Source organism: Lethenteron reissneri, chromosome 11 (assembly GCF_015708825.2).
Source record: "Lethenteron reissneri isolate LAM-NWPU_2019-01 chromosome 11, ASM1570882v1, whole genome shotgun sequence".
Taxonomy (NCBI): domain Eukaryota; kingdom Metazoa; phylum Chordata; class Hyperoartia; order Petromyzontiformes; family Petromyzontidae; genus Lethenteron; species Lethenteron reissneri.
The window spans coordinates 10,628,551-10,653,704 of NC_083789.1; the positions used below are offsets into that span (position 1 = coordinate 10,628,551).

Sequence of the window (25,154 nt, forward strand, 5' to 3'; positions counted from 1 at the left end):
ACAAATTGCGTTGAGTGTAGTACGGTATATCTGCTTTTGTATTGTACTTCTATGCTCCCCACGTCTAATGCTCCTCACCTACACAAGACCCGCAACAGGTGTGTAGAGAGGCCCCCTTCATCCAGCAGTGGATTGACCAAAACGGCTTTACAGAATTGCATTTGGACACGTGCATGCGACGTATACACCGCGCTTCGAGCAGTACCCCGATTTACGTCGGGGATGCGTTCCTGAAATGTGCGACGACGACTATGGAAACGACGTCAATCCTAAGCGAGTTACAGGGTAAGTGTGGTGGTGGTGGTGGTGGTGAAGGCGACGGATAACGAGACAGGACCGGACGATGCCGTCAGCGACGCAAGTGTGCGGTTGAGGTGACTCAGGTCGTGGTAGTCGTAATAAAGTGACGACGCATTTGCGAAACTCCGTACACGGGGCGGGAGACGTACGTAGGGGTATTTCTGTATTACATTTCGGGCACGATGTGAACATAACCACGAACAGAGGCAATTAATAAGCGCTGTGTATATGTTGGTTAATGTCCACAAGATAAGTATGGGGAGTTAATTAGCGTTGGAAATATTTTGTAATATCCACAAGAGCGGTGCAGTATTACGCCCAATGGGTGAGAGGGGGATTGTGAAGACAACAAAACCGGAGACTCGGGGGTGGGAAGGGGGGGTCGTGGCATCTCCGATTAGCACGATTCACTACGTACGGCGCGAAAGAAGTTCAACATATACTGTACATACATAGGTGGCATCTCTCGCAAGTGATAACCCACTCACGGGAGATGAGAGTGAGTGCCTTATGTGAGTCTACGCGTGGCCAAATCAACGCGACTGGCGGTTGCTGTACACGGGGGCTGCTGTCACGGAGAAAATGCATTATCACCTCTTTCTGCTTTCAATTATTTTTAGCTCTCGCCTTCCCCTCACCCCCACCCCTACCCCTCACCCCCATCGCACGCCCTATAAAACGATAAAGTCAAAATCTGCGGTTTCCCCCCCCCCACCACATCTCTCGCTCTCTGGCTTCATCCACACAGCACTGGGGCGCCTTCAAAGATCCCAGCACACGCGAATTACACGGCACCACGCGCGGCCGCCTTTGTCTTTTCGGTGCCGATGTGGTTTATTCACCCACGGAGAGGACGACTTCAGGGCAGGCAGGCAGGCCAGGCAGAGAACCGGTTCAGACAATAATCCTCGGCAGCCGACAGCCGGCAATCAATCTCAGCAGGTGGCCGCGTGTGTAGAGCAAGTGCGCGCTAACCGCTGCGCCACCGCTCCCTCCCACCACCATACACGCACGAAGCCCAACCCCAGCCGCCGAGCAAAGCGAAGAGCGACTGGAGGAGGAGGAGGAGGGAGACGCGCAGAGCACAACCGTGTGTGCGTGCAGGCACGCAGCAGCAACAGCAGCAGCAGCGTCGCCACATCACTCATCACCGTCGTCGTCGTCGTCATCATCATCATCGTCAGCAGCAGTTGAGAGGCAGCCGCGCTTGGCGCAAGTGAGATGGCGTGCTGATCGCGTCAAACAGGTACGTTATCCCTCTCCGTTGTCTCTCTCACTCGCTGCCTGCGTTCGTCCATTGGCCACCAGGTACTGGCAGCAAGCGAGTGGCAGCAGCATTATCAGCAGTAGTAGTTTTAGTAGCAACACGGCAGAGCTTCATCAGTGAGCGCACATCACGCAAAGCGCTACAACTCCACGGTGCAACGGGGATCACGGCGGAGACGCTCGTGGTAGTTGTAGTCGCAGTGGTTGATGGTGGTGGTGGTGGTGATGAGTGGGCGCAAAGACAACCCGACATCAAAGGGGGGAGAGAATTTATTTGCAGCGCGCCGTGGAGAAATACGCATCGGAGAAGCACATTCACCACGCTCAGTGTCTCCACGTGTACGCGCGTAACGTACACATAGCCCATCAGCCCCACCACTGGCTTGCCAGTCGAACTACTATCCAGCAGCATTGTGTCAAGTGCAAGCGTAAAACTCGGGAGCAGTTTCGACAGCCTGCGTCTCATCAACGGCGAAGCGATCGCCGATGGCTTGCCACGGATGTCGATTGACGAGCCAGAGAGAGCGAGAGAGGCGCTTGCGGAGCTTCGGGCGCTCCATTCACGCGTCCGAGTCGATGGCCCCATCGCCTCGTGTGTACACACACACACACGTGTTGTATCGTGTGTGTACACACACACGTGTTGTATCGTGTGTGTACACACACACACGTGTTGTATCGTGTGTGTACACACACACACGTGTTGTATCGTGTGTGTACACACACACACGTGTTGTATCGTGTGTGTACACACACACACGTGTTGTAATCGTGTGTGTACACACACACACGTGTTGTATCGTGTGTGTACACACACACACGATACAACACGTGTGTATACACACACACGTGTTGTATCGTGTGTGTACACACACACACGTGTTGTATCGTGTGTGTACACACACACACACACACGTGTTGTATCGTGTGTGTACACACACACACACACACGTGTTGTATCGTGTGTGTACACACACACACACACGTGTTGTATCGTGTGTGTACACACACACACACACACGTGTTGTATCGTGTGTGTACACACACACACACACGTGTTGTATCGTGTGTGTACACACACACACACACGTGTTGTATCGTGTGTGTACACACACACACGTGTTGTATCGTGTGTGTACACACACACACACACGTGTTGTATCGTGTGTGTACACACACACACGTGTTGTATCGTGTGTGTACACACACACACACGTGTTGTATCGTGTGTGTACACACACACACACGTGTTGTATCGTGTGTGTACACACACACACACGTGTTGTATCACGTGTGTATGTGTCTATCTACGCGCCCTGGTCGCAGGCGACGTGGTGGGTGGTGGGTGGCGCAGTCGTTAGCGCGCCGCACTACCGACCCAAGGTAACCCGAGTTCGCTTGCCACTCACGGCCAACAGCGGTGATGAATATCTGAACGGGTCCAGGGCATTTTCTCCCCCTCCCCTAGGTCGACTCGACCTTAAATGAATAGCTAGTGCGGTGTGTAAACATCACCGCCGGGGATACAAAGGCAGCCGGGCGTGGTGCTGGTCACATTCACGCCCGCGTTGTGCCGCTTAACAGCGCTTTCTCCCAGCAGTCTGCGGCAGGTCTGCATACGAGGAATGTCGTGCCTCGCTGTGACAGGCGATGTAAGATGGTTGTCGTACACGAATGAGTGACAGGTGCAGTGCATTGCAATGCAATGTGGACTTGTTTAGCATGTGACGTGTCAAGAAGCTGTGCAGAAACAGTGGATCTCTGTGCGAGTCTCGGGGAGGGGGGGGTGGTCTTTTGTGGAATCTTCAGGTCTGCGTGAGTCTGGGTCCCTATGTGAGTCTATGGGTCTCCCTGCGAGTGAATAGAGTGTCGATTTAGATAGCGTCAATGTACGGATCGCGTCTTAAGATGCTGTAAAGAAGCGGTCGGCGTAGAGTATCGATTTTGTATGGAGAGAGGCAGTCATAGGCAGACGTGGAAGCTCTTAATTTCATCTGGGACTCGAGCCAGAGGAGTCGATGGCACGGATGGCTGGGAGAAGGCAGTTCCCAGACTACGCAGGCAGCAGAGGATAACGAGCAAACACGATTTGAACCACCGATTACAACGTGCTGACTGCATAGACGACGAGCCTGATGTAATAATTTAGTGCAAAAATACTCGCGCAGCTGCGAGTGAGAGACCCACGGTGACGGGTTGGTGGCATTTGTGGGTGGCTGGGCTTGGCTGGTAAATGTCGCTGTCGTTGCCGGGTCGAATCGAAAGCGCACGGGCTCAAATTCGCGCACGATGTCGAAACGGGAAAAAAACGAAACCACGGCAGATAGTTGCTCAATGGTCGATGAGAAGACGACTATCGGCGGGTGCTATCTGAAACCGGCCATTGGCTCCCCCGTCGCCTTCACCAACTCGTACTCGCCAGCGTGTCGAAGTGCGGTCAGATAGGTCCCACAAGTCGCATACGGTGTACGGGAGGGTTTCGTCCTACGGTGCCATCACAAAAGGGCGGTATGTGTATAGATTGGTGTCCGCTCGCTTGGTGCGATATGTTAACTCCGTCGCCTGGTATGCAGGCGGCCATGGGTTCGATTCCCATTTTGACACCTGTATGGTTGGAGGTGGCACGTCTCCTCTCTCCCCATGCTCGCGTGGATTTTTCTTCGGGTCCTCGGGTTTTTCCCTCCATTTACAAACATGCGTTTAGATGATTTGGTTGCTATACACTTCCACATGATAAGCCAATTCGTTGAGCCATTATTTGTGACCAGGTCCCTTCTGAAAAAGAGCTCTATATAGCTCAGTAGGCCTTACCTGGTAAAATAAAAAAAATAGTCTGATAGATTAATATCGATCATAAATATTGTAAAATCATCCAGAATGTCTGATGGTGTTACATGTAAGCTAAGCTGGTTTGAGCCTGTGTAGTGACTTAACGGGTAACCATGAGGGCTTGCCAAGTGTTGTAGCCATGGGGGCTGTGACGCAGCCAGGAGGTGGCAGTGCTGCCACCCCGTGAAAAGCCAAACGCGCACGGGTGAAATTGACCAAGCATCCCAATGTCGCACGACCCCCCCGAGAAGCAGTCATGATACTCGGCTGCCTATGAACGAATCATTCACAATGCACCTGATTTCATCAGACCGCAGGAGCTAAGCAGTGCTGAGCTTGGATATTGCTTGGATCTGTGACCACAATGCCTAGCGGGTGTTCTCGGCTGCGTAATTAACGGGGTTGGCAGCAGTGGGCAGTACAGCCACATGCGCGGTTGTACAATACTTCTATGCTATCCCGCTTTCAGCAAACCCGCACTGACCAGCGTGGTGAAGTATGGTCAAATAACCACCCTCCCTCCAACTTCCTGCATGATGGAGGTCCTCATTCAGTGTGGGATTGATTATTATAAAAAAACAAGTTAACTTATTCTTGGTTCTTTCGGAAAAGTCACGTAGAAGGGAAATAAAAAAATAAAAAAATATATAAATGTATTAAATACAATTCTCACGATGTTTCGGCCACAACACAAGCAGCCGTCCTCGTGAAGAACAGCTGTCGGAAAGATAGCGTCCCAATGAACACCGCTAAGTTTGGCTAGTGAGAATTTAATTTTATAAATTATTATTATTTTATTATTTTCCTTCTACGTGACTTTACCGAAAGAACCAATAATATGAATCCCTGCAGTCACGAAAGTTTTAAATCGAAACAAGTTAACTCTCTGTGGCGTTAACACGCGAGACAGACTATTTTGCCGTCATTCTTGCGATGATGATTTGCCCTGTGATTCGGGTGCCAGAGCTCTTCCAGAGCACCAGCATCTCTACCCTTAAGGCAAAAACGCCTGGCGATTGCACTTGGAAGTCCACGCGATGAAACCTCACGGCATCAACGCTTTCAGGATTTCGTTTTTGGTGCGTCGCACGACAAGAGCTCAAATGATCCGTGCACGTGTGTGCATGCTTGCCCGAGTGGGGAGCGGTAGTGTAGTGGTTAGTGCGCTGCGCTACGAACCTAGCGACCCGGGTTCGATTCCCGCTCACGGCCAACACCGGTGACGATTGTCTGAACCGGTCCTAGGCCTCCCCGAGGTCGACTCAGCCTCAAATGAGTACTTGGTGCGATGTGTAAACATCGCCACCCACCCCCTCGCGTGCCGTGCCCCTTTATAGGTGCTCGCAAACAGCACTTGCCCCTACAGTCTGTTAAGGCTATACGGGGGATCTTTGTCTTTGTGCTCGCCTGTTCATTTGTGGGAAGCGGCGGCGCAGTGGTGAAGCGCACTGTCCTACGAGCCTGGCGGCTCCATTTCCTGCTTCGCTTGTGTCCCAATAAGAGTGGCGAATGTTTGAAACGGGCCTGGGTCTTCCCTAGGGCAACTCAGCCTAAAATGAGTCTGTGGAGCAGTGTGTCAGCATCAACACTGGGGAGACAACGGGCTGCCGGACGTGGAGCTGTCCACCAATCCGTTGGTGTGCTGTCTCGGCCTTCATAGGTGCTATTCACTCGCTAACAGCATCTGTCCCAACGGATGTATGTTGAACTTCTTTCGCACCAAACGTAGCCAGCCGTGTATCTGTTACCCGATTCATGTGCGCACCGAATCTTTTTTTTTTTACCAAGTGGGTTTTTCAAGACAATTGTCAAAGAATTTGCGCGCAAGCCAAGGTCTGTGAAAGGTCCCTTCAGGTCATCGCTGAACGTTGTGCTATATATGGGATCATTATCGCTCGCACCCAGGGATTAATGCCTCACTCCATATTTTCCAGAACGCTGCCTACCTCGGCTGCCTCGGAGTAGGATTATCGGCATCGCTAACTATAACTGTTGTATTTGATCAGATAAGGCCCCACTGAGCTGTATAGCTCATTTTCAGAAGCGACCTGGCCACAAATGATAGATTCAACAAAGTGGCTTATCTTGTGGAAACGTATAGCAGCCAAATACTCTAAACACACGTTTCTAAATGTGAAGGGAAAAATTTAAAGACCTGGAGAAAAATCCACAAAACCACGGGGAGACCATGCAAACTGCAAATATACGGGTGTCAGGGTTAAGATCGAACACACGATTACCTGTATACCGGGCGAGGTAGTTAACATCTCGCCGCCACGGCGCCCGTAAGGCACTACCACGAGAGTACTAAGATATGCCTATCCATACTAATGCTATATTATTCCACCCTATATTCCTATAATCACATGTACTCGTTTTATAGTAACAAAAAAACGAGAGCAAAAATCGGACCAGATGGATGCGGCATACCATAATATTCCCCAGAACAGTGTTCCAAACTTTTTTCACGAGCGATCTGTGACCTCCTCAAATTACCGTTTTCTCCGGACTATAAGCCGCACCGGAAAGTAACATGCACCTCAAACGTATGCCCCGATGTTAATAAAGTTATAAACATCTTTTGGCACACAACCGTCCCTTTTACCTAAGCTCGTATAACCTTGCTCATTCAACAAACGTGTTTACTCTTATCCATTACAACTTCGATGGTGCTGTTTGTTGCTGATCTTTGGACCTGTGCTCAGAAACCGTGTGATTAAAAAAAAAGGACACGGACCTACTGGATTATAACACGCAGCGCCAGTAATTGCTTCGAAAGGGGGGGGGGTTGCGTTTAATAGTGGGTAAATACGGCCACACTTTTTTATTCTTCTTCTTCTCGCAATCATCTTTAAAGAAGTTTTATCTTTTTCCGATACAGGTGACGACCGGGACGTCCCTCTCAGGAGCGACGAGTTTTCTCACATTGCTTCCGATAAAGAACAGAAACTAAGAATGGCCAGAGCGACCCTCGGCGTCAGGACTTCCTTGTGCCTCCGCGTGGGAGCGATCGTCTTGCTAGCGCAGTTGATCACCGCGGCGGACTCTTCCGATGACCCTTACCTCAAAAGCAGAGCCAACATCACCAAGGATTGCTACGGTTCCTACGAATGCGCGAGCGGCATCATCCTCCCAATATGGGTGCCGAACAATCCGTCGGTGGGCGACAAGGTGGCCCGAGCGATCGTGTACTTTGTCGCTCTCATCTACATGTTCCTGGGAGTGTCGATCATCGCCGACCGCTTCATGGCCTCCATCGAGGTGATCACGTCGCAGGAGAAGGAGATCACCATCAAGCGGCCCGACGGTGAGACGACCACCACCACGGTGCGCGTGTGGAACGAGACCGTCTCCAACCTCACGCTGATGGCCCTGGGCTCCTCGGCCCCTGAGATCTTGCTCTCCATCATCGAGATCTGCGGCCACGGCTTCGAAGCCGGCGAGCTGGGCCCCAGCACCATCGTCGGGAGCGCCGCCTTCAACATGTTCGTCATCATCGCCATCTGCGTGTACTCCATCCCCGACGGCGAGACGCGCAAGATCAAGCACCTGCGCGTGTTCTTCGTGACGGCCGCGTGGAGCATCTTCGCGTACATCTGGCTCTACTTGATCCTGGCCGTGATCTCTCCGAATGTCGTCGACATCTGGGAGGCCCTGCTCACGTTCATGTTCTTCCCCATCTGCGTGGTGTTCGCCTGGGTCGCCGACCGCCGCCTCCTCTTCTACAAGTACATGTACAAGAAGTACCGCGCCGACAAGCACAGGGGCATCATCATCGAGACGGAGGGCGACCGGCCCCGCATGAACATCGAGATGGACGGCAGGATGCTCAACTACGAGACCGACGTCGTGCCCGACGGGATGCTCGTCGACGGGGACGAGAAAGACATCGACGAGAGCCGGCGCGACATGATCAAGCTGCTCAAAGAGCTGAAGCAGAAGTACCCAGAGAAGGACCTGGACCAGCTGGTGGAGCTCGCCAACTACCAGGCGCTCACCCAGCAGCAGAAGAGCCGCGCGTTCTACCGCATTCAGGCGATCCGCATGATGACGGGTGCCGGCAACATTCTGAAGAAGCACGCGGCTGACCAGGCGCGCAAGGCCATGAGCGTCCAGAACATCGAGAGCGACGGCGAGAGCGACTTCGTGAGCAAGATCTGCTTCGAACCGGGCGCGTACCAGTGCTTCGAGAACTGCGGCTCGTGCATCCTGACGGTGTCGCGCAAGGGCGGCGACACGAGCGGCTTCGTGAGCGTGCGCTACAAGACGGAGAACGGGACCGCCACGGCCGGCTCGGACTTCGAGTTCAGCGAGGGGAAGATCGTCTTCAAGCCGGGCGAGACCCAGAAGGAGATCTCGATCAGCATCATCGACGACGACATCTTCGAGGAGGACGAACACTTCTACGTGCGCCTCTCTGACGTCGAGGCGGAGGTGACGGAGGACGGGCCGGAGATCAACCACGTGAGCCTGCCGAAGGCCCTGCTGGTGGAGCCCACGGTGGCCACGGTCACCATCTTTGACGACGACCACGCGGGCATCTTCATGTTCGAGGAGAAGGTGATGCGCGTGAGCGAGAGCGTCGGCGTCATGGAGGCGAAGGTGATGAGGACGTCGGGCGCCCGCGGCACCGTCGTCGTGCCGTACCGCACCATGGAGGGGACGGCGCATGGCAGCGGCGACGATTACGAGGATTCCTTCGGCGAGCTCGAGTTTCACAACGACGAGATCGTGTGAGTACGCGGCGCGCCGCGATTGCACCTCTCTGCACATTGTGTTGTCCATCTGTCGCTGTAACGAATTTAAATGACACAGGTACGGTGGACACACGGTACGAGGAAGGCAAGCTCTGTTTCGCACGCTCACGATGAATGCTGATCTGTTGGCAACCTCGTTGTTCGATGAAACAAAAGAAACAATAAAGCTATAGTTGTTTAGGTTTGGTTAACCGTAATAGACTTGTAAATACACAGCAGACCGTATCGTCATGGTCTTGTTCGTCTTGCTGCTGCTGCTGTAGCAGCTGTCGCAGAGATAATACTGTCACAGCCGGCTGTTTATTGCACTTAGAGGGCGCAGCCAGGTTTGTAACGCAACGCTGGAATTGTGTCACGCATGAGCGTTTTCCATGTCCAGGAACAAATGTTTTCATTGGGCCTGCAGAAAGAAAAAAAAGATGTAAAGGGTGCTGCTGCATTATTGTCATGTGTTTTCCATTCATTTATTTGTTGACTTTTTTTTTCTTAGCTCTAATAATCAAAAGTGCAACAGTGGGATTTTGTCCTCACTGCGACGCATACACAATGATCCTGACCGGGGCTTTACAGGGCTTTCACACACGCCTGACACTTTCCACCGAATGGACAATTTACCCGACGCCGTTCCTATTCAGTCGGCAGCGCGGCTACTTTGTTCTGGTCCGTCCGTGGGATCATCGCGGGCAATGAGCCTGGTAATACCGCCCTGGGCGCGGCGTATCTGTCCACCAATCGTGCCTGCGCGTGTGTTTTATTCACGAGCGCAACTCACTCTGCCCATTGTGTCGAACGCAATTAAAACGAACCCGCGCAAGGCGCCGGACAAACGACCGCCCGTTCGCCTCGTGTCCGCCTGAAGACGCCGAACCGCGACGATTAACAACGGGTGCTCAAGCCCTCGCGCCTACACGGCCGTGCGTACAGTGCGCGGTGCTCGTGTGCCTGGCATATGAATGCAAGCGGTGCCAGTGGTGTTAGTGGTCGCGCGTGGGATGCTGATGACGCTCGCGTGGCCGAGCTTTGGATGGCCGGGGGTGCCCTGCCATATCGTTGCGCGCGAGACGCGTTTGGCGGGGACGGACTCCGTCGTTCTATCTCTCTGCGGCGCAAATATGAACGTCAAATGAAACTGTGCAAACGCAGTGATCTCTCGCCTAAGCCGAACCGTGCCGGCGCTGTTGTTGATAAGTTACAAATACCGCTTGCAGCCGGCACCGCGATAAAAGCCTTTGGGTCTGCCCCACATGTCAACGACACGCGAGTGAGGGCGGCTCGTTGTAATTTGGTAATAATGCACGTGTCTGGATTTTGACTTGACAATAAAAATCTAAATTTAATCGAGACAGGATGATACCACACGGGCAAAATTCAGCATCCAAAAAAGGGGGGAAAAATTGGCAAGTGCACAGAACCTTGAGGCATACAGCCACGGTATTTCAAACAAAAATTGATATTGAAGATGGCAAGCAATGGAATATGTTGTGCACAAGCCACTGCACCGTGGGTGTGAATAGACAGATTGAAGGGGCAGCTGTCATAGAGCTTACTTTGTTCTCTCTATATGCTTTAACCCCCTCCCCCCCACACTGACCCCTAGCAACCTATGATCAATCGTACGTGCAAGTGTTTGCCGACCTGCCTAAGGCCAAATGACCCGGCTTTGCGGCTGATTTAATCCGACCTCGGAAGCTAAGCGGGTTTGAGCCTGTATAGCTTTTGGATGGGTGACCATTCCACCGTGCACATGAGGTTGTTGTGGGTGGCTACGTGGTGGTCAGCAGAGGGTAGCGCAAAAGCATATTTTGCTGTACTGTACGTCTATGCTCCGGGAGTCCATGCTGGCCGCCTTTTGCCAACTCGCGCTGATCAGCGTGGGTGGAGTTTGGTCGATTAACCTCCACGATCTGCATGCTTTAAGGGAGACCCTCCTCATCCAGCAGTGGATTGAAAATAAAATGGGGGGGGGGGGGGGGGGGCGCTGTACACACACCGCAACATTTACACGTTTTGTAGATCTTAGATGCAGGTTTTGTTTGGGCGCAGGTAAAACCCAGTGGGAAATATAAAAAATAATTTGAAATGGGGACCTGGTTACACCATAGAAGCCCGGTTACAGCCAAAACACGAAAAAAAAACAGCGTTGCCTTGCGAGTGGAATTCTGTGAGCGCACGTCTGCAACGCGCGCGTCCGGTCACGCGAGCGTGTCGTTGTAAGATGTCTCGGTGGGGGGGGGGGGGGGGGCGAGGATACGCATTTTGGTTTTGCTATCGCACCAGCGATATTGGTGACGTGCGTTCGGGTTTTCCGCGTACGAGCCCAGAGACAAATATCCCGCGGAGATTTTCTCTTCCTCCCCTGGGTCTGCCCACCCTTGCCTTTTACGGAAAGTCTAAACAAACATTTGCTCCTCCCCACCAGCTCCTCATTACAGGATTTAAGTGATTTTTAAAAATTAATTTATTCCAAAAGCACCATCTTGAGGGCATTCTCTGCCAAGGGTTTCATTAGCCTTATTTCTAAAAGGCGCATTACATGCTGTATGTGGGAATCCTAATGTTTTAATTTTTTACGATATTTTGCCTTTTGCATTTTTAATATTGACTTGTGCCTGGTGGTCAGGGTTATTCATGCAATGACTTGCAACATGTTTTTAGTGTGGGTTATTTTTTTTTCCTGTGCTCCGTATAAACAAAAAAGATGTCAGTCGGTGCAAAATAATTAGCAGGCCAGGCAAAGAAAAATGATGTCTTAGAAGAGGTTACTGATTCCTTGCCCCCCGTGCCCTCCTCCCCCCTCCATCCCACCTCCCACCGTGTTGCACGATGAATTTAATTAGATATTCTCTCCTGCCAGACGACCCTCACAGCAAAGCTCCGAGAGTCCAAGGAAGAAAAAAAATGTTTAGTGTTCCATCAATATTACATTTCCTTATCGCTGAAGATTATCTCCGAATGTTTTTTTTTTATGTTGAACACTATTATGCCCATTATAAGCCATCCGGCGTGCAGTTTCACCCCTCGTTTCTCCAGGGGGAGGGGAGGGGGATGACACTGGAACGGCAAAATTAATTTTCAAGAGACCTTCAAACTCTATAAGACCTCCTTTACCAGTGGCAAAATATAGTAGTAGGTTTTTACCATTTAAACTGGTACAAAACTGACACCTTTATACAAGGCATCATGTTTGCAATAACCACAACACAAGCAGTCAAAATGCAAAAAAAAAAAAACAACTGTGATAATGATATGCACTGTCCTTGAAGTTGATTGGTCCACACCCGAGACAGCTTTTCTTAGAGCCTAGTCTCCATTGGTGTTGGACCAGAAGACGCCAATAGGCGTACAACTCAAAAACAGCGCGCTATCAGAGTATTGAGAGCTCGGGGTAAGTATTTACAATATGAGGCCTTGTATAAAGGTGTCAGTTTTTTAAGACCCTCAAACTGTCGCAAACTGCTCCACATCAGTCTCGAGAATTAATTGCCGCGACGTTTCTCCTGCAGTCGTCCAGACCGTGAGGCTTTTACCATCGCCCGTTTTGGGCGTCGTGAAAGGTGTGTGGCCTTTGGGCAGCACGTTATTTTCGTGGTAATATAGTCTGATTCAACAATTAACTTATATGAGGTTATATTGTGAAGATATAACGCCATTTTCTTTTTTTACCATAACCCTCCACCATCCGGCAATGCCAGTCAAATCAAGTTGTGATGTGGCCAAATATGCTCATCATTGACTTGCTTTTTTTGCGAATCGGTATGTTGAATACAAACAAGATTGTGACAATTTCCCGCGAGGACTGAACTTTTCTTAAACGCCTGAGGAAGAAGCTGGATGTAATCGCCAGCAACGCTCTGTACAATTAAATTAGGCTTGGTTTTTAAAATTCTGCTGCTATGCAGCTACGACAAAGACCTGGCATTTATAATTTTTTTCGATACATTTTTAGAAAATATGTTGCCTGTGACAAACTGAAGTTTGTATTTTTATTTTAAAAAATATGCTACGCGAAGTGAGGCAATTATCAAATCACTTTCTACAGTGGCTGTTGTTAAGCGGCTCCATTTAGACCTACCGACTGCCTATTTGAGAACATTCAGCAAATATAGTATGAAACTCATTTAGAGTATAAAGCATTCATCTCCATGTAATCGTTATTTTTGAGCCACAAACCCCTTAATATATTTCCGTACAGCAGTCCCTCGGGTGAAGTTTTTTTATCCGTTTCACGAAAACTACTGTCAGCTGAAATAACTGTCAATCGAATATAGGAATTACATGTTAAAACAAAACATAATTTAAACAGAAAACACAATGTAAACAAAGCCAGTCGAGATATAAACACTCATAAATGGGCGTTGCTGATTGGATGAGGGCATGGCTCGGCCCCAATTACAAGCGCTTGAATTGGCCGAAATTGGCGCCCGTGTGCATAACGTCAACGTGACGTTGATCAACATTTTAACGTGAGTCGAACCCATGGGGGTCCTACGGGAGGTGAAACATTAACCAAATAAACCGCTAACCGATGTCACCGTTTACCAAGGGACTACTGTAATTAATAAAGTGTTATGGTAAACCTTTAGAATTGTGGAATCGAACCATGGTAATTAATTGCCATTTAACTCGCACAACCTCTCTTGGAACTATACCTTTGAAATGGAGATGAATGCGTCCCAGTCAGGGTTGTACATTTATCATGAGAACCGATTGCTCGGGTCGGATGCTGGGAAATTAGCTTTGAAAGGCCTAAGTGGCAATAACTAATTCATACCGTGACAAAAAATACCAACATAACACCACCTAAATTTCGATTTAAAGCTTTCGTGACTGCAGGGGTTATTATTTCCCTTCTACGTGACTTTACCGAAAGAACCAACAAGATAACACCACCTTTTAAGCTTAATTTTTTGTTTTAATGATCCAATTAGAGTGGATATCCAAACAAAGCACGTGATTGCTGAAATTATGGATGTGACCCGAGGCAAGGGTGGAATGGCAGTGAAAGCAGATCCCATGCAAACGTATCGTGCGAATTTGCCCGTGTAAAATTTAATCTTGAGCTTAATTAGTATTCTCGGAGGACCTGAGTGTATTTGTGTTGCGTGCACGACAATTGTAATGCAGAGTGAATGACGGGGCTTCTCTTACTTTGGAAATAGAGCCAAGGCGAACATGGCATCTGGCGAACACATTTTTAGTCCACGTTGCAATCCGGTGCCAACAGAAGCTTTATGTTCTGTGAGCGCGTTGCGAACGTCATCGCCGACTCACAGGGCAATTCATTTGCCACGTGCCACTGTGTGTGCACGCCCATTATCTGGACAACTGTGCCTGGACCTCCCCTAGGTCGACTCAGCCTAAAATTAGTACCTCGTGTGGTGTGTAAACATCGCCACTGGGGAGACAAAGGCAGCCGGGCGTGGTGCTGGCCACCAACCCCCTCGTGTGCCGTATCGGCCTTCATAGGTGCACGCTAACAGCACTTGCTCCCAAAAGTATGTTGAGGCTACACGGGGGCTCTGTCGTTGTGCCATTGTGTGTGCGCGCCACTGTTTGCGTGCCACTTTGTTCTGTGTAGTGGCAATGATGAGACCATGGCAGGTGCTGGCCGCTCAACCGACCTGATAAGTTATTTATTTGGTCCTCATAAAATAAATACGCTCAGCGAGTACATAATTAGTCATGCTGCAATGAGGCTAACAAGCCAATGGTTAAAAGTAACGGTCTTATTGTCTTTCGAATTAAAATTGTTGTCCAACGCCAGCGGCTCAGCTGTCAAGAGTGCAGGCGGTGCAACCGCACCAAGGCCCACGATTTGGAATGGTCCAGGTGCCGAGCTACGAAGAAGACGGGGACATTTTACGGGGGGTGGGGGGGGGGTCCTATTTAATCCCTTCTACCCTGGGCTGCTCAGACGTTTCTGGAGGCCCAGGGCAGCATGCCATGTGGAGCGTGGGGGGGGGGGGGGGCTTATTCATTCGCGGCAAACAATGTTTTGTGAAGCCCGGGGCATATTGTCCCTTTTGCCCCCCCCCCCCCCCCCCCAGCTATCTAGGTGGCCCTGCTTTGCACCAGGTGACCATGCCAAACAGGCGCCACGCTGTGCCCTCATTTGATGCCACTACTCTCTAAAATATTCATCTTGCTTCATCGCCTGCGGGTTCGTTTGCTGTGGCACACGTTGTTGGAGGTGGCTCATCAACACTTGAGAATGCCCGCTATTCACGTCCGGCGGGAAGAGGCAGGATCGGGAAAATAAACGAGTGCTTTAATTGCCGAGCGGCGCGGGCAGGCGTGCACAGCCGTTATATCCTGGATTTATTTCCGTCTGCAGTGCCGCGCAGAGCGTGCGCCCGTCGTGGATTTCCAGGGAGCATTTAAAAAAATTCACGTTGCACCGTCGTATCAGCTCAACCGTGCATGCATCCGCAATGCTTAAAATGAAATTTTTTGTGTATATTTTCAACAGAACAAACTTTGAAAAAGAGAACCAGGATACGTGGTAGATAATATGCCTCCACATATCCGTCCCACACACGAGTTTATTTGTACACTTTTTAACAAATATTTTTCTGAACTGCCACATGTTTATCGGCAAAGAACCTCTCTGTTGGGGAGATGGACACAAAACTGCACAATGCAAGGGGGATTGGCCGCATTCACTGCCGATGAACGGATCTGGAGAAGAACCTAGTTGTGATCTGAAGGAGGAGAGCGAAGGAGCGGTGGGCAAAGAGAAAGAGTAGGGGAACGACAGCGGAGAGAGTGATGGGCGGAGGGTGAATTAATGCACTACGATGATCACTCTGGCAACGGGTCAACACACGGGGACATCACCTTCCTCGAGACCAGCTCGCCCGAAGATGCTTGACAGCAGACACCCAACGCATCAGATTGTGGCAGTCTTCAAATTTGGGGCATCTGCAATGCTTAGTCCCAATGCTGGCATGAGCATGCCCGTTGCTGCTGGAGACTTATTCAGGGATATCATCATCATCATTATTATTATTCTTAAGGTTGCCTCTTTTTTTAGCGATTGCACATTCACTCAATATTTGGGAAGCAGGGCTCTTTTTTTATTTTTCGCGTAGGCAATGCGCTTGTCATTTATTCTCATTCCTAAGCAATGAAAACACCCACCCACAGTCAGCCAGGCTGTCAACACTAATCTTCTCACTGCAGAAGACCGAATGCAGCGGAACGGTTATGTAATATTTAGCGCACTGCTTTCCCTATGGACCGGTTACTAGAGTTGGAGTCCTAGCCTTGGCTAACATCAGTGGTGAGTCATTGCTGAACACATGCCCCCTCCTCTCCCTCCACGCTGACCAGTTTGAGGTACGGTCGGAAAAGCTACCATGACCAAAACAACACGGGGAAGCCTCCTTCATCCAGCAGCCGAGTGACAAAGAACAGAAACATTTATAATTTACACATGCTATAAATACAGCCCTCGCATATACAGTACAGCATATTTACTTTGTGGGACACATCCTTAACTGGGGAAATATTCTTTTCAAAAAAACACCTTTAAAAACATAAATAAATAATGGCTGTGAAAAAAAATAATTGCTTTATATATGTGCCTGTACATGGACGTTAACTTAGAGGAAGTGACAGAACGAGTAGGATCTTGTGCTGTGGAATCAGCGTGCTGTCCCTGCGCCCGCCCCCCGCACGCAAGTCTAATGAGCGCGTTTTTCTGGTCAACTAGCAGAGCAGAGCGGAGTAAGAGAGCTTTGTCTTCTCTTGCTCGAAAGCCGTGATCAGCGCGGTGGAGTGTGCCGATGGAACATCATGCCAATTTGCAGTCTGCGCATTTCTTGGTCACCGCACGGGGCTGTATCCTTGCATAAATGCATCTGCATTATGTATGTATGTTACACTTCTTTCACACACTGCCTAGCCAACCATGCTATTCCTCTCAATTTTTGTTTATTTAATTTTTACCATGTAAGGCCAACTGAGCTATATCGCTCCTTTTCAGAAGAGATCTTGGCCACGAATGATAGCTCAACGAAGTGGCGTATCACGTGGACATTTATCGCAGTCAAATCTATTATAAACACACGTTTATACATCTGCAGGGGAAAACACAGAGGACCCCTAATCGGAGGTGCGGGCAGGACAACAAACTTGCACACTGCTGCTTCTGTCAATCTCCTGCTAGGCGTCTTCTGGGTGATTGCTGGTTGAGGGCCCTCTGCATAGTATCCTGGATTATTTGACCATGCCTCACAGTACGGGTTGGTGAACGTGGGGCCGAGAGGAGGGCAGCAGTGAAGTATCATCCAGCAATTCATTTTACTGCCTTCTGCTGCCACACAGCAGCCCATAACAACCTGCCGTGCATGGTGGTCGTCTATGCAATCACTGATCCAGGCCAAAGCTTGCCTAGCTAGATTGTGAGATTTGATGAGATATTGGGCATATTCCAAGTGATTTTGAGTGAGAAACAATATCTGTGTACGTATTTATTACACATTCTCTCAATTTTCATCTCCATTTGTCAATAATGTGCAAGAACATGTCACGCAAGGAAGTTCGCTTTGAATAATTATCAAAGTGAAATTGCAGAATGTCGAAACAAATTAAACATCTTTATTTCATCCGGAGTATTAATGCGCCCACCTTGAAACACCCTCTCCTGGCAGACTGTCGTTATTATGTTTCTTTATGGTGACGTTGTCTTATTTGTGCGTGCGGCATTTATTGGATTTCTGAAAAAATGACCCGTGTTTAATTTGCGCTGGAAGATGCTTCAGAGGAGATTGAAATATATGGCGAGGCAGCGCACTCATGTTGGCGCGATATGGATTTTGCACGTGGCCTCGTGATTGATATGAAAACTAATAGAGCGAGATGCATTATTTTTTTTTCTCAATTGATTTTACTGGTTAGAGGAATAGTATGTGGCATTTTATGGGGTGAATGGCAACATTCCAGTTGGGTGTTAATCGTGTCATTATCAGCTCGCCGATGTGCAATTTCGGGTCGTGCCATGCGTTGTTTGGCATTTTGTTCGAAGCTTCGCTCCACATGCTGGGAACTTCTTCAGATTTTACTAATCATCTCCTAGTGAAATTTCAGACATCTGACAAGAAGGACCACAATACACTTCTGGCAGGAAATGCTGATGGCTTTTTGCAAAATGCACAAAGGCTTATAGCATGTCTCTGTGCATCATTTGAAGCAATATAATTTTCCGGGCCTGCACTATTTTCCTGTTAGGATGGATTTTTTTCTCTCGTCATTTACAGACTTTATTATCTTGACATCGCACGGCACAACTTAAAGACGCATCGGAGAGCCAGTGCATCACGGCAGCGGAAGCCTACCCATCAGAAGTGGCATTATCGCTTTCGATTGCATCCACAGGGGCAAGTTTGATGTCATCCTCAGAAGCCAGTGAGATCCTTCCCCTTGGGTGGCTTTGCTCGGGAATTAGTGCACTGCGAGGGCATAACGTGGGCCCCGAGCCTGGCATCGCGCATGCCGGTGACAGGCACACGCGCCTCGAGGCTTCCTTCTCGAGTGCCAGGTCGAAGCGTGCGTCATCTGAGCCGACTGATCCGAGCAGTGCTTACGCGTGCATGTACACGCGGAGCCCCTTGTCGATCCACTGCTGGAGGAGTCGCCCACCCTGCACGGGATCGAGGGGGCTGTTTCATTGTACCTCCACCTCGCAGGGAGAATATTGCGAGGAGCATAGCAGCTCAATACAACGGTGACAATTTGCTGCATTGCCCTCTGCTAATCCACCGCGTAGCCCGGGCAACTCGCTCATAAACAACCTGCCGGTGTGTGGTGGTCACCCATTCAATCACCATCCAGGCTCAGACTTGCTTAGCTTCCGCTATCTGGTGGGATGAGGTGCATTCTGGGTTATCATCATCAGCCATGATCTATCCACTGCTAGATGTAGGCCTTGCAGAAGTCGTTTCCATCCTTCACGGTCTCGCAATGCTAAATTTTGCCGGGCACCTCCGCACCAGGTGATTTCATCGCTCCGTCTCCACGGTAAAGTACCTCCCTGGCCATTATGAGAATCTTTATTTAATACTGAAGGAATGTGATGAGCTGTAAAGCTCTTTAACTGGGGATTTTTTTAAACCTAATCGGCAATCTTGCCCAGTTATTCTCATGCAGGGAGGTAGGGGTGGGCGTTTACCACATCCAGTATTTTGAGTAATCGTGATTATTGATTACTTTGGGTCGAATAATCGATTTGTAATCAATTACTATTTCGATTAAATGGTATGGCGGTACGATGTGACGTTATCTAGCGGCAAAGGAGGGGGTGGGTGGAGGTTTTGTTAGAGGGCATGTCTTCACACAGGAATGAATCTGCACGACTCTGCTCCTTTTTTGTCGTTTCCTTTTGGTGTTATTTTAGGGGCAAACCCCAAATATCATTATTATGTTATTTTATTAACAGCTCAATAAATATGCATGTTTTCCTTGGGGACTGATGTGAAACATCACTGCGTATACCGAGCGTTCGCAGGTATTTTACGACAGCGCTGGTAAGCGCAGCAGATTCGGGGAGTAACTCAAAATGAAGGAAAACGGAATGACAATTATTGTGCTAACTGCATATTCAATCATGGCAACGTAGACACCCCCCCCCCCCACCACGTCCCCATCACCATCACGAGTGTCGGTCTGTAGACGTTGTATGGAGGTTCACTTACCCAGTATCGCACACACACAACACACACAAAATACAAAGATTCCACATATAGCCCGAACGGACTGTTGGAGCAAGTGATGTTAGCGAGCACCTATTAAGGCCGGGGTTGGGTGGCCAGCACCTCACCTGGGCGCCTTTGTCTCCCCACTGGCGATGTTTACACACCGCACCAGGTACTCATTTGAGGTTGAGGTCGACCTAGGGCGAGGCCCAGGACCGGTTCAGATAATCGTCACCTGGTGTTGGCCGTGGGCGTAAATCGAACTCGGGTCGCCGGGTTCGTAGCGCAGTGCGCTAACCACTGCGCCACCGCTCCTGCGAGGGTGAGGTGTGGTGAGGCAACGGGGTGAGGGAGCACTGAGGGGCTGGGGTGAGGACAATCTGCTCCCCCCCCTCCCCCTTGGCCTAATCGATGAGCGACAAAATAGTCGATTACTGGGGAATTAAGGCACGATATTCGAAGTGTGTGCGTGGGTGTTCACCAGCATGACATCTCGTTCAGTGGGGGCAAAAATGACATTTGGATTGCCCATTCCCTGCAACTCTTACACGGCTGCTGGTCGGTAAGCCGGCGTAACTGGGTTCTCCTTACATATATATTTTAAAGAGAAGCAAAAGGCTTTTGTCTCTTGTGAAGCTCCGCACGGCTTCGTGTGGTGGGGAACTGCCTGTTGCAAACAGGTGCATCCAACCGGTCTTGAGAGAGCTGTTTAAACAATAACTATACTCACCTGATTTGGTGGGAGAGGGCATTTGTTTCCACGGGTTTGTTTTTGCCGGGGGTAATTGGCCCAGCTGCTGTTGCTGCTGGCTGCATAGAGGGGTTTGAGAAACCACTACGGAGAGAGCAAGCCAGAAATATGTGGCTTATATTAATTATACTTTCATTTTATATAGCGTCATTCATGCTAATTGCATCCCACAACGCTGCACATTAATTGCATACAAGGACCTACTCTTATACCCAGCTAGTACCAAGCAAACGAAAAGCCTACTACCAAGGAATATAAAAAAAAATGAATAAAGAATCGGTACCAAAACAAAAGGCACACACAACAAACACGTTGTCACAACAGAGACATTAGTTCTGCACAGCCCAGACCACAAATCTCAACTGCTCAACAAAGCCAGGAAACCTTCACAGGAGAGGCTTGACGATGCTAGTGCTGCTGATGCTGATGCTACAGCTGAAGGTGGTAATTCACTCATGGCACCAATAACGTGCGCACGTTGAGCTGAAGAAGAACATACACCCAGAGGCACGAAGGCAAGTCACGTGATGCTCCTACTGCTGTTGCGAGCCTGTGAATGTTGCGTAGGAAGTTCACTACACCTGTTTGGGAGTTCACCAGATAGTGCCGGGAACCCTGAATATCGCTCGGCCCCCTCCAAACCCAAACTATCGTCACAGGGAAGTGGACAGTTGGGTTTGTGGAGGGGGGGAGAGGGCAAGAAAGCTGTGGCTCTGGGGGCGCCGGTGCACGGTAACCCAGAGTGGAAACCGGTGGAAGATTAATGCGAAGATCATTTTATTATTCCGAAGCAACGCGGAACGTGTGGTGGGCAGGAAGGCATCGCACACAATTACCGTCGAGAAAGTGCTTCAATCTTATGCTCTTGGGCTGCCAAGTGATGCTGGCGTGTGGATTCGTGAGGCTGTTAGGGATTCCGCCACAGCCGAATTTCACTGGGGGGTGGCGGCGGAGGTGGCCAGCGCCACTCTTATTGGGTTTTCTGGAGATGTGTGGACCCAGGTTTTTACTTGTGTTTTTTTTCCACCGTGCCAGGGTTTGGCTCCACTTATTATTGGCTCGTCAACCCAAGGCCTACCACCCCCCCCTCTCTCCAATTACCCCTCTTGCTTCCGTCTTTATCCCCGCTCCGCTCTCTGCCTCCCCTCCATCATCACCACCCCACTCGCCTACCCTCATCTCTTACCCCTCGCCCATCTACCCTCTCGGTGTCGCCACATCAAGTCGTGAGACATTTCATCATCTCGGCCCAGTGATGGTGTAAGGGAGTCAAACAGTCCACCACACCGCCCGCCACACCGCCCGCACGGGTGTTTTGTTTGTATGTATTTATTTATTGCGTATATCACGTGTATTTGTTTATTTAGTAGGCCCTGGGTGTGCAATGGCGAACTGGCAGTTTCGTTGGTGCACGCTCTGCTGCCTCCCTGCTCCACGTCTCCCCCCACGTACACCCCCGCTCTGCCACGTCTCCCCCCACGTATCCAACCCCTCTGCCACGTCTCCCCCCCCCCCGCCAACTCCCCTCGCCCAGAGCCCCCCCCCTACCACCCCCCTTTGTAGCTTCTTTGGGAGATTGCATATTGGAAGTTCGCAGGGCACTGTCCGTTTTAGAGAACAATAAATACACGCGTTGGGTTTATTACAGACGGGCTTCAATTGAGGAGACGCTGCGTTCACGTGCCGGCTGTGTTAACTTCTCTGGATTTGTATTTTTCGCGATTACAAAAAAATCATCTAAATTAACAAATAAAATAACTGGCAGCTACGTTTTGAATTTGGCAGGATGCCATTACGTTGGATCAAACGAGAAGTTGCGGATCAATTAAATTTGTAATTATCGCAACTGCCAAAAATGCCTTATGAAATCCGGTTAATTTAATGTTGTCCACGCACATGGGAGTCCGTGAAAATCCTCGGCTTGACTTTATTCCGCTGTATAATTCCCGTGAAATGTAACGCACACGTACGTGATTTGCATGACGAAAAGAAATAGAAATAGCTCGTTTGCAAGGTGGCTCCACGGTAGAGTTAGCAGGCTCGCATTCAGTCGGTTGTGAGTTTAAATCCGAGTTGGGGGTTGACTCGGCACATGATCCCTCCCAGGTTGATAAAATAATACCAGTTTGTGGGGAAATCCGCGGTGCTTGTCCTAAGGATATACCCACCTCCGTCATGGAAATGTGGAATTTCTACCACTGGCTGAAAGCTGTAAACTGGAGATGAGCACATCTGCAATGTTGATTTGAGCAGGATTTGTTTTAATATGCAATGCAAACTCAAATAATTAACTTGTGGATGTCAAGGTGAAAGTAAAAGAATCACTTCAGCCACTGATCTTATTAAAGTGCACCGCGCTGTATTACCAAGTGTGCTGTGATGCTGAGATTACAAACGTTTGTTGTGAGGCGGGGGTGGCTTTCCCCCCTGTTCGTATCAAGCAAGGTGAAGGTGCAGCCCTGCAATGAGGTGGTCGCGCTACTGTCGGCACAACGGCCTCCACTCATGGATGCCCTCTCCTGGAGGGCATTGGTCTGCTCTTCCACGCTGGCCAGACATGTTTCCAAACGCGTTATCCCACAAGACGAGACCTGCCGATTGACTAAGCCGATGGTGCTTATCCTTCACCGCAGCCGCGCACCCCTTTGGTTCTCAATCGTAAATAGTTTTGATAACATGTTAATTGGATTTTTACCCTTTTATCTGGCAACAAAACTGACACCTTTTTTACAAGGAGTCATGTTTGCATTGACCACAATACCTGCAGTCGGAATGCAAAAAAAAACATAACTCTGATAATGTATGCACTGTCCTTCAAATTGATTGGTCCACACCCGAGACAGCTTTCTTTAGAGCCTAGTCTCACATGGTGTTGGACCAGATGACGCCAAAAGGCGCACAACTCAAAGGCAATGCACCATCAGAGTATGAGAGCTCGGGGTAAGCATTTACACCATTGGAACCTCATTTGCCAGTAGCAAATTATGATAATAGTTTTTGGTGTTTTTATAGCATTTTGGGTTTTTGGTGTTTTTATAACATTAATAAAAACATAGGGTTTGAGGTAACAAAGTCGTTGTACTAACGTGCCCGTGCTTAATATGTATTTTGGATGATTTACCTTCTAAAAAAGTCTGGCCGCGTCTCGCACCCCCAGAAAGGGCATCTCGCGCTCCCAGGGGGGTGCGTACACCCCCAGGTTAAGAGCCACTGGACTAAACTGTCGTGAGCCCACTTACGCTGCTGGGTGGGCAGGGACACGGCGTGGGGGATTTCAGAAACTTCCATTCACTCAGCTGCCAAGCCGGTAGGAGATCGAACCGGCGACCTCTGGATTGCGAGCTGTGGTGTTCTGACCGTCATAACCACGGCAGCGTCCCCAGTTCTGTACCGAGTTAAGGGAATCTCAAATAAATTTCGTTTTAAAGCTTTTGTGACTGCAGGGATTCATATTGTTGGTTCTTTCGGTAAAGTCACGTAAAAGGGAAATAATAAAATAAAAAAATAAAACAATACAATTCTCACGACGTTTCGATTGCAACACAAGCAATCATCAGGTGTGTATTGTTTTATTTTTATTATTTTATTATTTCCCTTCTACGTGACTTTACCGAAAGAACCAACAATATGAATCTCAATTAATTTGGCCGCATATTTTCCAAGAAGGTGCAATCACCTTTGTCATTACTATGAAATACTGAAAACAATTGTCTGTGAAGGGTTGGCTGATGGGTTATTTAAATGCCATAACAAATGTACATCACATTTACTGCAGTGGCTAAACAGCAACATTACAATTTTAGATTTCCTCCCAGGCTTCTTGTAGTGTTTGGTTTTCCATCTGCTATTGCTAACCCATGCTGCATATTTGCTTGCCAGCCCACTGGTGTTAGTATCGAATGCGATGTCACACGTGTAAATATTTGAAAAGTGCGTTAATATTCCAGCAGAAGGATGTTGTTCAGCCTCCCGGTCCCAGAGACCGAGCGTGCCGTCTTTCGTTGACATGTTCCAGGCTCTTGCATGACCTTATGCAAGAGATGTAATGTCTTATTACGTAAAGGGATCAATCGGCCATGTTTAGTGAGCAAATATACACTATTGTTTGTCCAGGTATTTTAGACCCATCCAGGGCTGCAATCATCTTCGGGTTCAAGTATGAGCAGGCTATGTGGTCGAGGGGGTCAGAGCGGTAAGCCAGCACTGCTGAGATCCTGGGTTCAAATCTGGGTAGCCACTTGTGGTTAAACCGGGGTTTCAAGTGTAGCAGGGTTGATGGTCTCAGTTTGGTTACCAATGAACGCACAAAACCCCCAAAATATATTAACTGAGACTTTTTTGCTTATTTTGACAACATTTCAGCTCTAAGAAGTACAACTATTGTGTTTACTGCCAAGGTCACGGACATGTCTCTGTCACATGGCCTCGTGGGAAAGTACAATGCCCTTTGTGCGTGGATAAAAATTATCACTGACAAGGATGCAAGCAGTAGTTCTGTGATTACTCCTTCTGCGGGCCATTCTCTCACACGGTGTGATGCACTGCTATCTGCGAGTA

At 49.3% G+C, this 25,154-nt stretch overlaps 1 protein-coding gene across 2 annotated transcripts in view; it reads left to right on the forward strand.

The window, feature by feature from the left end:
* The first annotated feature begins 1,028 nt into the window (after nt 1-1,028).
* LOC133341452 (sodium/calcium exchanger 1-like) overlaps nt 1,029-25,154 on the forward strand; it is a 140,139-nt gene continuing 116,013 nt past the window's right edge. For both annotated transcript variants that reach the window (XM_061550095.1, XM_061550096.1), the window contains exons 1-2: nt 1,029-1,546; nt 7,277-9,128. In XM_061550095.1, coding sequence (XP_061406079.1) covers nt 7,351-9,128 — 1,778 coding nt within the window. In that variant the 5' untranslated portion in view covers nt 1,029-1,546; nt 7,277-7,350. The remainder of the gene's footprint in view (nt 1,547-7,276; nt 9,129-25,154) is intronic.